The sequence below is a fragment of the Ipomoea triloba genome, chromosome 4 (assembly GCF_003576645.1).
Source record: "Ipomoea triloba cultivar NCNSP0323 chromosome 4, ASM357664v1".
NCBI classification, from domain to species: Eukaryota; Viridiplantae; Streptophyta; class Magnoliopsida; order Solanales; family Convolvulaceae; genus Ipomoea; species Ipomoea triloba.
This window is the reverse complement of record NC_044919.1, coordinates 28,402,291-28,419,522: the sequence shown is the minus strand read 5'-3', so window position 1 is coordinate 28,419,522 and position 17,232 is coordinate 28,402,291. Positions and strand designations below refer to the sequence as shown.

Below are 17,232 nucleotides of genomic sequence, written 5' to 3'. Positions count from 1 at the left end.
TTGACGACGTGTCGATGATTGTTTGACGATTCCCAGATTTTTCATATATAAAATATAAGGGAAAATACCATTAGCCGCCAGTTACAAAATGATTCACCAATCAAATTAATGACGGATTTAGATATTTTCCAATCTTAATCAACGAATGGATATGCTTAGTGTACAAATCAGTCACTAAGTTTGAGTATGAATTGCCAAAGGCCTTGTGGTCAAGCGGGAGTGATTCTCCCAAGTGGGAGGTCATGGGTGGGTTCGAGCCTCAGTGGGGTCAACAGTACATTGACTTAGTTGGGCTTCAGTAGGGTAGGTTGAGAAAGTACTACATGTAATAGGGTCAATAGTACATTGACTTAGTTGGGCTTCAATAGGGTACGTAATAGGGTAGGTTGAGAAAATATATGGACAGATACTACATGTAATAGGGTCAAGTACATTGACTTAGTTGGACTTCAGTAGGTAAAAAAAAAGTTTGACTATGAATCAATCTCAGATAACAATAGTGCAGTTGAATAAAATTTATTGGCATTTTCAGTTAGTCAGATTATATATTAAAAGTTTTTGGAAGGATATAGATAAAAATGAGATAAATTTATTTATTATTAAATAAATAAATATCAATATTTATTTATATTATCCAAAAAAAAAAAACTTATTTTATGGAGATGGAACTCCATGGCACTTTACACACTACTTTATCCACTAACATTATCTACTTAATAGCTAAGTAAGATTGACCACAAGTGTCTACTCAAACTTGTCTATGTCAGTAATTATTTTTATGCAAATATTGTGTAAATTAAGGTTGTTTTGGGGAGAACAATGAAATATAAACATTATATTGAAAATTTTACGATTAGAATAGTAAATCGCTACAAACGTAACTCATTTAATTGTGATACATCAATTGCCTTGTAAACATACAAAAAAGTAAACATCCATCGCTTTTGGTGCCTGTACGGGCAAGAAAGCTTAAGCACCTCACTCCATCGTCTAATCTCATCTCTAATTGCATGCCATTTGGAGTTTCTGTGGGCTTGGATGGGCCCTACGGAGCCCAGATATTTCTGTGAGCTCACTCTTTCTGAATTTAGCAATCATACAAGCTCATAACAACTCGACAAATTATATTGTAAATCATATAGTATACTAAAAATGAGTATTCAATATATTAAAAATAAACTTGTATATCAGTGATTTATCTTGCAATGTGACCTTGATCCATGGTGTAATTGTTGTTCTGATAAGTCATAAAGTGACTTATAATTATGCTTCATATAGATGAGAGCTGCAATATTGTATTAAGTGTTCAATCATAAACTGTATAGATTACACAAGTATATATACTAGAGGATTCCTAAGTCTACTGAGACAGAGACTCATACTATGACTCAACTACATAGAGTCCTAATACTCCCCTCAAGCGAAGGGTATAGCAATAACCTGCAGCTTGTCTCTCATAAAGGAGAACCTGGGCCCAGCAAGAGGTTTGGTGAAGATGTCAGCAAGCTGATCCTTGGTAGAGATAAAATTTACCTGAATGTCACCAGAGACCACCTTGTCCCTCACGAAGTGGTAATCTATCTCTACATGTTTAGTGCGAGCATGGAAGACCGGATTGGCACACATGTAGGTAGCACCAAGGTTGTCACACCAAAGTTTGGGAACTGGAATATGAGGAGCACCTATTTCACGCAGCAAGGAGAGAATCCAGACCACCTCAGCACAGACATCAGCCAAAGCCTTATACTCAGCCTCAGTAGAGGACCTAGCAACTGTTCTCTGCTTCTTACACATCCAGGACACGAGATTGGTGCCAAGGAACACAGCATAGCCACTAGTGGACTTTCTGTCCTCAGGACAGCCAGCCCAGTCAGAATCAGAAAAGGCATGCAGCTCAGTGGAAGCAGACTTGCGCAGCCGCAAACCCATAGAGAGAGTACCCTTGACATATCTCAACACCCGCTTTAACTGCTCCCAGTGCATGACAGTAGGAGCATGCATATGCTGACAAAGCAGATTTACTGCAAAAGATAAATCAGGTCGGGTAACAGTCAGGTATTGCAACGCACCTGCCAGACTCCTGTACCGAGTAGGATCATCAAACAAGTCTGTGCTGACAGAAGAGGATGTCGAAACAGACAGAGGAGTAGCAAGAGGTTTACAATCTGTCATACCAGCACGCTTCAAAATATCAGTCATGTACCGCTGCTGAGAAAGCATAAGACCATCAGAACACTTGATGGTCTCAATCCCTAGAAAAAAACCAGGCTCTCCAAGATCACGAACTTTAAAAGCACTAGACAACTTGGAAAGCAAAGTAGTCACCACAACCGAATTATTACCCATAACAAGGATATCATCAACATAGACCAATAAGTATATAGTAGCAGATGCTTGAGAATAATAAAACAATGAAACATCGGTCTTGGATGCTTGAAATCCAACAGATAATAAAAAAACATGCAAACGATTAAACCAAGCTCGCGGAGCTTGTTTCAGCCCATACAAAGACCGTTTAAGCAAACAGACATGATCTGGAAACTGGGGATCAACATATCCTGGAGGCTGACACATATAAACAGTCTCACTCAAGTGACCATTCAAGAATGCATTGTGAACATCCAGCTGCCTTACCGACCAGCCATGAGAAATAGCAAGAGACAGAAGCAACCTGACCATAGTAGGCTTAACCACCGGACTAAAAGTGTCAAAGAAATCTTGCCCAAGGACTTGATTAAACCCCTTTGCCACTAGCCTGACCTTGTGCCTCTCAATTGAGCCATCTACTTTCCGCTTGGTGCGAAAGACCCACTTGCAGCCAATAATATTCATAGAAGATGTTGTAGGAACCAGACTCCAAGTCTGATTCTGCAGAAGAGCATTAAACTCTTGATCCATCGCATCCCTCCATTCAGGAAACTTCACAGCCTGTGTATAACAAGTGGGATCATAAGTAGAAACCTGAACAGACAGACCTGTAACTGGTGCAACAGACCGACTCCGAGTCGCCATAGAATGAGATCGCTCAGTAGGGCGGGTGGTACGACCACGAGGTCGGCCTCGAGGTCGTCTTGGAACAACCGCAGCAGGAGGGGGTTCATCAGGCGGCTCCACTGAGACAGGGGGATAGTGAAAAATCGTCTCAGCCCAAGGAGAGGAGACAGAGCCCAAAGGAACCTGCACACCAGTCTTAGCAGCAAAAGGGAAAACACCCTCATCAAAACGAACATGACGACATACAAAAATCTTATTAGTCTGCAGATCCATGCACCTGTAGCCCCGAAAAGACTCAGGATATCCTAAAAAAACACAAGGAGATGACCGAAAAGACAACTTATGACGATTGTAAGGCCGCAAATGAGGAAAACATAAGCAGCCAAACACACGAAGGAAAGAATAAGAGAGCGGAGACTTATGCAACAGAAAGTGTGGACTGGAATGCTGAATGGCACTAGAAGGCATTTTGTTAATGAGAAAAACAGCAGACTCAAAAGCAAAATGCCAGAAACGAGAAGGAACAGAAGCACGAGACATAAGAGCAAGACCAGTTTCAACCACATGCCTGTGCTTTCGTTCCACACGACCATTCTGTTCGTGAGTGTAAGCACAGGATAGCCTGTGATTAATACCAAGTTGCACGAGAACAGAATGCAAGTTCTTAAACTCAGCACCTAAATCAGATTGAATGGCTTTAATTTTGCAATTGAAAGAGTGCTCAACCATACAACGAAAACGCTCAAAGATGGAATAAATATCAGATTTCAACTTCATGGGAAAATACCAAGTAAAACGAGAATAGTCATTCACAAACAATACAAAATAACGATAGCCATCAGAGGACAAAACAGGAGCAGATCCCCAGATGTCAGTATAAACTAAATCTAGTATATGCGAACTAACAGACTCAACTCGTGGCAATGGGAAACACGTAGATTTGCCCATTTGACACGCAGAACACAAACGAGAATCAGATTTATTTGACGCACTAACCGAACAGGACTTCAAAACACGACTAAGAACACGCTGATGTGGATGACCCAACCGATCGTGCCACGTAGAGACTGATGCACAAGCAGAAAGAAACGCAGAAGGAGAGACATCTGGAACCGGCAAAGTATAGAGACCACCCGAGCTATTGCCCCGGAGAAGGATTTCCCTAGTCTGAATATCCTTCACAACAAAAAACGAAGGGTGAAACTCAAAAAAGACTTTATTATCAGTCGCAAAGCGCTGAACAGATAATAAAGACGCAGACAGAGACGGAACATGCAATATATTAGACAAACGAAGAGTCCGAGAAGGAGTAGACAAGGAAGCATGGCCTACACTACTAATAGATAGTTGCGTACCGTCACCGACACGAAGGGTGTCATTACCAGTATATGGATCTGAACCAGATAGTGCTGCTATATCGGGCGTGGCATGATGAGTCGCACCCGTGTCAGGATACCACACGTGAGAACCAGAACTGGACGGCAAGGACTCCTCTTGATAAACATAATTCGCTTGGGGATTAAACCCGGGGGGCAAGCGAAAACACGAGAGAGCAGAATGCCCATAATGACCGCATATTTGGCATTGAAGCTGCCCAGATTGCTGCTGCCGACCATGCCCCCTGCCACCGCCCCGGTGCTGCCGACCGGAGTTGCCGCGCCACGCTCGGCCACCGCGCCCACGCTGCTGATGACCGGAGCCCGAACCAGTCGCGTGACCGCCACCGCGACCTCGCTGCCCTCCTCGCTGAGCGGAAAACGCCGCTGCTGGCGGCTAAGCAGCAGCAAACTCGTCCCCGCCAATAAACTCCTGGGCGCTGAGCAGATCTGCAAGCTTCGGAATGGAGACAGGACGGCCCCGAACTGCCAACGATGCCGTCACAGTGCGAAACTCCGGCCGAAGCCCCCGAAAAACGTAGAGGTTCTGCTCCTCCAACAAAATAGCTCGACCGGCGAGGGAGAGATCTTCAATGATCAGCCGAGCACGCTTGAGGTAATCCGCAGTGGAGGAGTCACCTTGGCGAAGGTTGTGCAACTGGCCAAGGAGATGCAGTTGCCGGGAATGCGACGCCGACGCTAGTGACTGTTCGACCGCGTCCCAAACCGCCTTCGACGTGTTGAGGCCGACGACAATTGACAGAACCTCCTCGGACAACGACGACACGATCATGGAGATAAGGGCTTGATCACGGCGCACCCACGAGGCATACGCGGGATTCGGCAGCGGCGCGGTAGTGGCAGTAGCCGGCGGTAGAAAAGCCGGCGGGCAGGGGTACGAGCCGTCGACAAATCCAATGAGTTCGTGGCCTCGTAAAAACGGAACCACTTGCGTACGCCAAAACAGAAAATTACGGTTGTTGAGTTTGATACTCACAACATGATCGGCAGCAGGCAGTGGAGAAACAATAGAAGAAACCTGGGATCCCGTGACTCCATCTGAAAGGGTCCGTTCTGAGGAATTAACAGAACCGTTATTATCAGCCATGGAGTTAACCTAGCGATTGATACCAGATGAGAGTTGCAATATTGTATTAAGTGTTCACTCATAAACTGTACAGATTACACAGGTATATATACTAGAGGATTCCTAAGTCTACTGAGACAGAGACTCATACTATGACTCAATTACATAGAGTCCTAATAATATACGCTTAATTTTGCTTGAATGTTAGGGAAGTATGGTGGAATAATGCTTAATTTGATGTGTTTGTAGGAAGGAAGAATGGGAATCGGCATGCACAAGCTTTAAAAGAGCATAGGACAATTATATTCTGAGAGATATCGAAACAAAAAGGTGCAAAATGGAGGCTCGAGAGCATGGCATGGAGTAAGGGAGCGAAGACGGAGTTCAAAGTGCCTCCTGGGGTAGTTAGGACCCAACTATGCAAGAGGTGTAAGTATTAGGTGTTTCACCTATGAGAATAGGGCCACACCATAGCTAGACATCTCACATTTCCAATCTCCACGAGATTGGCGTTGGCACTTATACCATTTTTCCAAACTCTTCATTGAACATTATGTTATGAAATATGACCCCCATTTCCCCAAACTCTTCATTGAACATTATGTTGCCAGTGTGCGTACCCGAGTCAAGCTTTTTCAGACACCTCATTGATATCTTTGATTTTGTAACATAATTTACCCCTCAATTTAGTTGTTTTTTTATGTATATTTTCTTTATCTTGGTGAAGTTGGAACTCGTTTGTGTGTTACATTGTTCTAAGGCTTAGTTCATTCACAACGAGAGGAAGGATTTTTGGACATTTTGGATAAGTTTGGAAGCAAAAAAATCTTTTTGGACATTTTGGAAGCAAAAAAATCTACCCAAGGATGTAAAGGAGCACAAAATGGATCAAGAAGCAAATGGATTGCATCACAACGCACAAGAGAAAACCTCTATGCTATATAATTCAATATGCCTTAAAAAGGCTCTTGTATATATTATGGTGCAAATCTCTTTGTTTTTTCAATGTGGGACGATGGCTACTTTAAAGTCTTTTCACCTTCACTTGCCAACTCAAATGGGTTTACTTTGAGAATCAATTTCTCATTCACCCATTATTCGTTTTGAGTGTACAATAATATATCAATCTATTTGTCTAACTATGAAGAACCCGAATTTACTTTGACCCGATCCAAATCGGAAGTAGACCCAACATATATTTGTACTACAAGTAGCCACTTACAATGTCATTTTTGCTATTTTTCCAACACATTACACGGCTTAAAACTTAGGACACACATGAGTATCTTCGTAAAGGTTGTTTAATCCAAGTCTCTCCCTTTAATCGATTGTCTTTTACTCAATTATTTGCTTTCATTGTTTATTGTCTCTACATCGGCATTTCTCTTATCTCTTTGGGTTAACTCTCAAACTCTCAGTGCACTTGTGCTTAATTAAGCCCTCACTACTTGATCCCCTTTTGACCCACTCTTTGAGAACGATAACTCGTATTTTTCCACCTTCACTAAAAACTTACTTTCATGTTCCAATTCCTAAACTAGGCTATATAAACAAGGAAAAATTTGTATTTACAGAGTATTATTTTATAAAGTAAAAAAGTATTTTAAGCCCGACGGCCATTAGTCACCACAAAAACACAAATAGCATTACAACTACCATGAAATTCTAGAGGTGAACCAATTTTAATTACAACGATGTTGAAATATTAAAGAAGATATTTATATTTGTATGATAGTGATAGATTATAGGGAAAATGACACTTTTTCCCCCTATATTATATGCTTATAGCACTTTTTCCCCCTGTATTATTAAAGTGACAGTTTTCCCCCCTCAGTTATTTTAAAAGTGGTAGTTTTCTCTCTTGTAATGTTAAATTGACATTTTTGCCCTTAAAATAACTATTTCATTTATTTTTATTCTCCAATCAACTGTTACTAATATGTATGGAAGATCACGGTTCAATACGAACCTAATCGAACACTGTAGCAATTGAACTTAAATAGTATAGACGGTTACGGTTACGATTCAGAACCGAAAAAATAAAATAAAATAATTGTTAAATTTAGACTATTTTTAAATAAGAAATAAAATTATAAAAATAAATACGTAGTAAATAAATACATAAGTTTTGATTGGCGGTTTAAAATCGAAATTGAAACAGAATCGTACCGATTTATCAAAATAAGTGTTTGATTATTTTTACTATATATGACTGTGGTTAAGTTCCAGTTCACGGTTCAACAATTATTTAATTTTAAATTTTTCGGTTCTGAATCGTAACCAGAACCGTCCATACTATTTCGATATGATTGTTACAGTGTTTGGTTAGGTTCGAACCGAATCATGATAATCCATACATATAAATAATAATTTGTTGGAGAAGAAAAATAAATGAAATAATTATTTTTAAGGGTAACAATGTCAATTTAACATTTCAGGGGGAAAACTGCCACTTTAATAACACAGGGAAGAAAAGTGCTATATGCACATAACATAGGGGGAAAAAGTGTCATTTTCCCTAGATTATATTAACCAGTCACGTACGAATACATAATAAATCTAAAAATACTTTCTATAATTTTATAGAAGGTTTTGTGATGCGGTATCAGTTCAGTCAACTAAAATTAATGCATTACATTGATTTTATTTAATTTAGCCATTTTGTCTTCATATTCAATGGATGCATTCAAATCATCTTCTTTATTAGATAGTTTGAAAAAGGTTGTTGAAAAGCCATCCCTCTTTCCCCCCTCCATCCTGTATTTAAAGTCCCACAATACTCCAAGAATTGAAACAGAGAAAGAAGAAGGAAGAAGGAGGTAGCAATGGGTGATTTGGTAATATATGTAGGGGATGATGATTGCGAAATAGTTTGTGGTGCAATGTGTTTCTGCAGAATTTGCCATGAAGCAGAGTTTGAAAGCTCCAAGATCTTGGAAGCTCCTTGTGGATGTTCTGGGACTCTCAAGGTACCTACTTTATGCTTAGCTTTTCTTCAACTTTAACTCGCATCATATCATATCATATCCCATTATCCCATGAATTTGTTTTCATGTTCGATCAATATTTGATTCAGCTGGCACACAGAGACTGCATACAAAGATGGTGCAATGAAAAAGGAAACACAATTTGTGAAATTTGTTTACAGGTATGGTATATATTTATCTTCTGTCTTAAATTTGGGCAATTTATGACATGCGAGCATGAATGAAAGCATATATATGCACCCATGTTTTCGTAGGATTTAATTAATTATTTATGTTTCTTGAAGTTCTGATAAGTGTTCACAGCCCTTAGCTACTAGCTAGGTTGTACAGCATTAATTACAATTAATATTAAGTCTTTAATTAGCTAGTGAGGAAGACAAATAGGACATGCATATTATACATGCAGTCCAAACAAATTAAAAGGTGGATGATAGCTTTGTTTTTGGGGTTTTTTAACAGTAACATCACATATATGTCAAGGAATTGAAAGAGGAATGTTGTCTCATATGCTATTTGTACACTTGTATTTTAGTGTTATATTGATAGAGAGATTTTGGATTTAATTTGCAGAAGTTTGAAGATGGCTACACGGCTCCACCTCCCAAGATGCTTCAGACACCACCTGTCACCATTTGGTATTTTAACTTTACCATATATACCTACCTACCTAGCTATTTCTTCATGCATGCAATGCAAATTTATTTTATGTAGTTTTAAATAATTTAATAATAAATTTTTAAATATATTAAGGGAGAGCTCGGAAAATCCAAGAATAGAAGAAAATTCGAGAGTAGCGGGTGAAGAAGATGAACGATGTTCATTGAATGATGTACATAAATTTGCCTCTCGTTGTCGCATAGTTGTCCTTATTGTAAGAAATCAAACCCTCATTCTCACTTATAATATATATATATATATATATACTTTTCAATTTTTTTTTTTAAAAATCCAATCCCTTCATCCCTTTATTATTACAAAAATGGCAGCTGACATTTTTGGTCCTAATGGGGCATCTATTTGAGTTGCTCGCCGGTGAAGCAAGAGGTTACCCATTTTCACTTATCACGGTAAGTACAAATAGAATGACAGATATACTGTTTGATGACGAAAGAAGAAAAATCTTTTTTTAAAAAAAACATATTCCTTTTTATGATATATTATATTATAGGCTGGTCGAAAACAACATTGCATTTATGGTTGTTATTATTTTGTACGTGAGTTATCTGCAGGTTGTGGTTATAAAGGCCGTTGGCATACTGCTGCCAGCATACCTGCTAATTCGTATAATCACACTTATCCAGAATGGTGTAATTAGGCCGCATTTGGTTAGTGAATTACGTACTGTTAAGTATATATTTCCTGCAAGCTAAGGAGTTTAAATTTAATTACTTAAATTGTAGGCCAGGTAACTAATATTGCTTTCTTTATTTACTGCAGGATTTTGGAGACACAATTGGCTATCATATCGCCCGCAATTAATTGATTTTATTTTTTATTTTGAAGTAAATGTATTATTCAATTAAAGTACGCGATGAATTTAATTGTACAATTATTTTATCTGATTATATTAAGAAGATGTATACGTCGTGTGATGTAACAAATTTAAATTGGTGCATTGTGAAACAAATTTATTTTGTTACGTTTATGTGTGTATGTATATGTTTGTGAGACAACAAATTAAAGTCTATTTTTTTTCACTATTATATGTTGGCCCTTTGTCACAGTAGTTATACCGTGGACCATGGTCCACAATGCATTGTGGACCATGGGTCATGGCTGATAGCCTGATACTGCAGTTGTGTTAAACTGATACTGCAGTTGTGTTAAACTGATACTGCAGTTGTATTAAAAGGGAATTGCAGTTGCGCGGAACAGAGACCGTTTCATTCGTATGAAACTGCAGTTGTGTTGAACGGATACTGCAGTGGTGTTGAACGGATGAACAACCTTTGTTCCGCGTAACTACAGTTTCCTTTCAAACCCAACTGCAATATCCGTTCAACACAACTGCAGTATCAGCCATGACCATAGTCCACAATATAATTTACACCATGTGGGCGAGGCATAAATTTCTAATTTTGAACCATGCTTAATGCTGAAACTCGATGGGGGTGGCACTTTTGTCAACTTAACCAACCCCCACACGCCACTAAAAAAAACTAACCATTTCCATTTTCTTGATTAATAATGTAGTTAAGCTCTCTCCATCGCTGCGGAATCTCTTTAAACCTACTGCATTGTCTGCTTCCTCTCTTCCCTCTTTGTTTATGAAGCTTACTTCATTCTCCACTTTACTCGCACTCCAATCATCCTAGCTAGCTGGGGACGAAGAAATGGAGAAGCAGAGGAGTTTCTCCATCAAGCCCACTCGATTCTTGGTTTTTACATTCACAATCTGTTTATCCGCCGTCTTTCTAATCTTCTTCTCCGTCTGGCTCGTCAAAATCTCTCCTTCCCCTCAAGAAAACCATCTTGAGCTCGACAGCAACAAGGATCCAAGTGTTCAAGTTCAAGAAAATGGTTCCCCAGTTGCGGAGGAATATGAGAGTGAATTCGCAGTTGAAGAAGATGCAGGTGAGAGTAAATTCGCGGCTGGTGAGGCAAATGCGACGGATGTATTGAATGGTAACTTTACCATTACTACTGTCGCGTATTTTTCTTCAATCGTTGTAAATGATACACTTCTGGGTGATACCCACTTGGCAAAATCTGATTTAGCTGTAAATCAATCTGAAAATGTTGAAGACTGTGGAAGTAATGGTTCTGACTGTAATAGTAAGCAACAACATGTCTCAGATATTACTTTTTCCAAGAAAATAAGAGGCCCAAGAAGTAGTGTGATTGAGAAGAAGAGTGGAAGATCTGTTTGTGATGTCACAATAGGGAAATGGATTATTGATGAGAGCTATCCTTTGTACACCAATATTTCTTGCCCTTTTATAGATGAAGGGTTTAGTTGCCAAGCTAATGGAAGACAGGATAAAGACTACATGAAATGGAGGTGGAAACCTCAAGATTGTGACATTCCAAGGTAAATTTAGGCTTGTGTTTTCTCCTTCAATGGTGTTTTTCTGTTTCTGAGTAATTGTCAAGAAATAAAAGTCTGTCACAAGTATCCTCATGTGGATTCATTCTATAGGTTTAATGCTACTCACATGTTGGAATTGATAAGAGGGAAGAGGTTAGTATTTGTTGGGGATTCCATTAACAGGAACCAGTGGGAGTCCATGTTGTGCTTGTTGATGGGAGCCGTTAAAGACCCCAAAAAAGTGTATGAGACCCATGGTCGAAGAATAACCAAAGGGAAGGGAAATTATAGTTTCAAGTTTGTGGTAAGTATACAAAATCTCAGCAGAAAGTTTAGCAAATTATATTCCTTACTTTCCCAAGAACATGTAGTAGTAGTAGTAGTTTCTGATCTCTGATCAAGGTTACTCCTGCAGGACTACAAATGCACAGTTGAATTCTACGTTACACATTTTTTGGTTCGTGAAGGTAAGGCAAGGATAGGTAAGAGACGAAGTCAGACTTTGCGTATTGATGCCATTGACAGAGGGTCATCCAGATGGACTAGTGCTGATATTCTGGTCTTCAACACTGCACATTGGTGGTCACATCACAAAACAAGAGCAGGGTGAACACCTTGATTCTCAACCATAGTATTGTAGGAATATATTTAACCTTTCTGATTTTGCATTTGGTATGAATCAGTGGATGACAATATGTTTTCTCTAAGATCACCCAAATGAAATCTAACACTCATGTCATGCATATATGTTCCGTATTTGCCTGATTGGAGATCTCAAAAACATGTACTAGATTCTGATGACATTCAAATGCTATAGCATAACTAAATATTAAACTGCCATCCTTTTCTGTTGCTGATACACTGATAACAATGCAATGAGAATTGTTGCATGAAAAAATTAGTTTATTTACATGATAAAGGTCTTTGAAAATATAAATATTTCATTACTACTTTCTCCCAAGTATTTACCTCTGACTATTAATAGCTTATAACAGGATCAATTATTACCAGGAAGGGGATCAAGTTCACGCCCGCCTTGATGTTTCAACAGCTTTCCAAAGAGCTCTAATGACTTGGGCATCCTGGGTTGACACACACATCCATCCTAGGAAGACACAAGTTTTCTTCAGAACTTCTTCACCCGCTCATTTCAGGTATGCAGGGCCTAATTGATTTAGTCTGCTGTATAGGCTGATGGTATTCTTTTCCTGAAGCTAATTGGCATTTCCCCTGTTGGACAGCGGTGGGCAATGGAACACTGGTGGCCATTGCAGAGAAGCTTCTCGCCCTCTCAAGGAGAGGTATAGCACAGCTTATCCCAAGAAGAATATGATCGTGGAACAGGTTACAAGGCAGATGAAAACTCCAGTAACCATTCTAAACATAACTGGTTTGTCAGATTATAGGATAGACGGCCATCCATCTACATATGGAAGAAAATCTGGTAGCAAGTCTGGTGTCCAAGATTGCAGCCATTGGTGTCTTCCTGGGGTTCCTGATACTTGGAACGAGATATTGTATTACCACTTGCAACTTACTCAACAGCACAGAATCAAATTGGCTGAGTGATTATCATCTCAGTTTGATAGATTTGTTATTCTTTTATTTCTTTCTTCCCTATATGTTTCTGCATGGGGCAGACTTTTGTACAGTGTTCAACTAGAATTGCTTGTTTTACTCAAAACAAAAATTTACTGTATGTACAGTCTAGAATTTGGTGGACAGGAATGGGGTAGTGATGAGCTTTATTGGTTAAGGTTGTAGCATAAAGTGGGCGGAAAATTTCAAGAAATGTTTCCAAAAGAGATTACATTATTCCCAATGCAGGCATAGAGCATAGAGTGTAAAAGACAAAATCCAACTGTTTTTGGGCACATTAGATGAGAAGGCAGTATGATGTGTAGTTATCAAAGAGGCAACCTGGATCTCACCTCAAAATCTTACATGTCCAATAAGCAATAACTCATCCCTGCCTTTGTAATCATAAAACAGACATATATTAATCCACACAACATAAACTTAATTGCAGAGTTGTAAATTATGAAAAAGACACATGATCAATATTCAATACCGAAAGCTACTTTGTGGGAGTTTCACCCAATGTGATAGACTGATGGGTTCCGGGTGGTTACCACTATTATGTGGGGCCAGGGATTGTGCATACTGCATAATGCACAACATTTATATATATCTCTAAGTAAGTCTAATCATCTCTCAGCTCATCTTAATTCAAGACTCACTGTGATGGCCACTCATAACTTCTTTTCCTCTTCTTCTTCTCCTTGTTCTTCATCACAGTCCTCCACTTTCACTTTCAGTCACATTCCAATCAGCAGTAATAGTTCGGCCAAAGCTTATGAGCAAGGTAAGGCCAGTAGCAGCGGCAAGATTATTGATGATAATAAGCAGTTAGCGTCAGGATTTCAAGGTGATGGAGACGATGTTGATTTATTTTGTGCCAAGTACGGATTCTATCAAGAAAATGATCAGCCACTGGGTATAGAAAGGCAGTTTATTACCAGTAATTCATCAAACAATATTCAAGAAAGCACCAAACTTCAGGCGGAGAAGACCTGGCCACCTCTTTCTCCTGCAATTTTAAGGATCCTAGGTAATCGTCCAAATTCTTTAGCCGCGGCTGCCAGTAGTAGTGATGGTGGCCGCGATCATCATCAGAAACTGTCAGCTATGCAAATCGTGAGGCTTGCAGGAGAAAGATTCGTACAATTCTCTGATCACAAGTTCATTAATATCAACATCTTTAAGCATCCTTATAGTTCGACGCTCTCTGAATTGTGTTCTCAAGATAAACAAGATGTGGAGCTCGTCCAGCTCCTCCTGGCCGCAGCCGAGAAGGTTTCCGAGCAGCAATTCGACAGGGCAATCAAATTGGTGAGCCAGTGCCGGAACAGCGCGTCCTGCACTGGCTCGCCGGTTCAAAGAGCAGCGTTCTACTTTGCGGATGCTCTTCAGTCCAGAATCGAGCGACAAACGGGTAGCTCCGGTCATGAAGATGATAATAGGAACGGTGTGAAGGACGGAGAGTGCCTAGCGTCAAGATTCAACAAGGCGTACCTGATCTTGCATCAAACGCTTCCGTTCTCCCAAGTCGTGCAATTAAGCGCTACGCAGACGATATTAGACCATGTGGTCACGAAACCTAAGGTCCACCTCGTGGATTTCTATTTGAGGACCGGAGTTCAGTGGTCCACATTGATGCAAGCTCTATCGGAACGGGCCGCGGCCGAAGATTACGGCCAATATTATTTCCGATTCACCGCCATCGAGACCACCGAGAAAGAAAAGGTGGAGGAAACGGGGAAGCGGCTACAAAGCTTCGCCGCCCAGTTCAACTTGCCCTTCTCATTCAACGTCCTCTATATTCCAGACCTAAAGCACTTAAAAGCAGAGCAAGTGGAGATCAAGGCAGACGAAGCTGTAATTATCCACGCCTCCTTCGTTCTCCGCGCAATGATTTCCAAACCGCTGGAGCTAGAAAGTGTGATGAGAGCCATCACGAGGCTGAAGCCCTGCGTGATGGTGGTCCAGGAAGTGGAAGCCAATCTCAACTCCCCCTCATTCGTGCACAGATTCATCGACGCCCTGTTCTACTACAGCGCGTACTTGGACGCGCTGGAAGACACAATGCGGCGCGACGATCAGCACCGGGCGAGCATCGAAGCCGGGTCGGTCCTCGACGGGATCCGTAACATCGTGGCGGCGGAAGGGCGGGAAAGGGTGACGAGAAGCGTGAGCTTGCAGGTTTGGAGAGAGTTCTTTGGGAGGTTTGGGCTTGAAGAAACGGAGCTGAGCCAAACTTGCTGGGCCCACGCTAACTTGGTGGTTCAACGGTTCGCGTGTAAGTCTTGTTGCGCAGTAAGCGGCAATGGTAAGTCGCTGGTGGTGGGATGGAAAGGGACGCCTATATATTCCTTTTCTGCTTGGAAGCTCCGATCCCTGCGTCGTGACAATTGAGCACACCATTATATTGCTGGAGCTTTGGATGCTCAGAAACGTACTAGCTTAGCGTTGTTAATTTTGTTTTTGGTCCCTTGTCGTACTATATCTTTCCAAGAATTGTTAAATTCAAATGGATAAAAGTATGTTTACATTAATATGTTGTCCACCAAAACTTTGCTCACATCATCATGCATGCGGAAAAAATGAAAAAGAAAAACCCAAACTCTAACCATCCATAATTTTGAAGTAATAATAATATATTAAAGAAAATGTCATTATTATGGTCAAAAATTAAATATAGTTGAATTGAAAATTATTAAAAATTGGATCAAGTGAATCAACTTCACAAATCTATATATATATAATAATAGAAGTGCCTACATCTATCTAACTATGTTTAGGATCTTAATTCCTCCTTTCTAATTTCTCATGAGTCACCTCCTAAGCAATATTTTTCTTCTCCAGATCAATCTTCATCTTCTCTATTTGCAGATGGCCTTGAACTTCTAAACAATCTTCATCTTTTCAGCACTGATCGCACAAATCCCTCTAAGAGTATTCATCTTCTCCCGTGCAATCTTCATCTTCTCCATTTGTAGATGGCATTGAACTTCAAAGCAATCTTCATCCCGTGCAATCTTCATCTTCTCCATTTGTAGATGACATTGAACTTCAAAGCAATCTTCATCATCTCAGCACTGATTGCACAAATTATTCCAAGTAATATTCATCTTTTCCAATAGAATCTTCATCATTTACATTTGCAAATGGCTTTAAACTTCAAAGTAATCTTCATCATCTTAGCACTGATCGCACAAATCATAGCCAAGTAATATTCATCTTTTCCAATGCAATCTTCATCTTTTACATTTGCAAATGGCTTTAAACTTCAAAGTAATCTTCATCTTCTCAACACGTACTGATCGCACAAATCCATAACTATTCTTCAACAGCACGAAAAACAACACAATATTGTTATTGAAAACAAAACTATTTCAGCGGTTTTGATGAATCACAACATAATTGTCAGACTTAAGATTACTACACTAACAATTATATTTATTAGAACATATTACTATACCTATATTACTATTTTCCTAATTTAACGAATTAATTGAATAGATTTAAATATAATTAAGAAATGATTATTTTGCTTATTAAAGAATTAATTGAATATATTTTAAAATGATTGAATCCTGGCAAATAAATTTTAAAAAAAATCATACAATTATTAAATTAATTGTAATTAACTGTAATTATAATAATGATTATTATTCTAAATAAGTTAATAATTATACATATTACTATACATATATTACTATATACATACATACATACATATATATATATATATATATATATATATAGGAATTAATCTAATTACAATTATAATTAAGAAATTAACAAATTAATTGTAATAAAGCTAATTATGGTTCAGACTTCATATTAGTACACAAATAATTATAATTATTATTCTAATTAAACTAATAATGATACATATTACTATATAGATATTACTATTTTCTAAAATTAAGAAATTAATTGAATAGATTTAAATATAATTAAGGAATTGTTGCTAATTAAGGAATTAATTGAATAGATTTTAATACAAACGAATCTTGTATGGCAAAGAAATTTAAAAAAAAAATCCACACAATTAATTAATTAATTTTAATTGCAATTATTATTGTTATTATTATTCTAATTAAGGAATTAAGAAATTAATTGTATAAATTAAATGTAATTAAGGAATTATTATTTTTCTAATTATGGAATTGACTGAATAGATTTTAATATGAT

The 17,232-nt window shown here is 38.8% G+C and overlaps 3 protein-coding genes across 3 annotated transcripts; all 3 read left to right on the top strand.

Annotated features, from left to right (window-relative positions):
• The first annotated feature begins 8,163 nt into the window (after positions 1-8,163).
• On the top strand, positions 8,164-10,089 carry LOC116017915 (E3 ubiquitin-protein ligase MARCH8-like). Its single transcript, XM_031258586.1, has 7 exons — positions 8,164-8,426; positions 8,534-8,605; positions 9,015-9,079; positions 9,195-9,315; positions 9,431-9,511; positions 9,674-9,769; positions 9,882-10,089. The coding sequence occupies exons 1-7, from the start codon at positions 8,283-8,285 to the stop codon at positions 9,921-9,923; spliced, it is 621 nt and encodes a 206-aa protein (XP_031114446.1). The 5' UTR covers positions 8,164-8,282; the 3' UTR covers positions 9,924-10,089.
• A 532-nt stretch (positions 10,090-10,621) lies between these two features.
• Positions 10,622-13,294, top strand: LOC116014789 (protein trichome birefringence-like 6). Its single transcript, XM_031254738.1, has 5 exons — positions 10,622-11,475; positions 11,584-11,776; positions 11,888-12,078; positions 12,468-12,626; positions 12,714-13,294. Exons 1-5 carry the CDS (start codon positions 10,778-10,780, stop codon positions 13,039-13,041), a joined length of 1,569 nt encoding a protein of 522 aa, XP_031110598.1. The 5' UTR covers positions 10,622-10,777; the 3' UTR covers positions 13,042-13,294.
• Positions 13,295-13,716: 422 nt separating this feature from the next.
• LOC116016110 (DELLA protein RGL3-like) lies at positions 13,717-15,447 on the top strand. Its single transcript, XM_031256273.1, has one exon. It carries the CDS (start codon positions 13,717-13,719, stop codon positions 15,445-15,447), a length of 1,731 nt encoding a protein of 576 aa, XP_031112133.1.
• Positions 15,448-17,232: the final 1,785 nt, after the last annotated feature.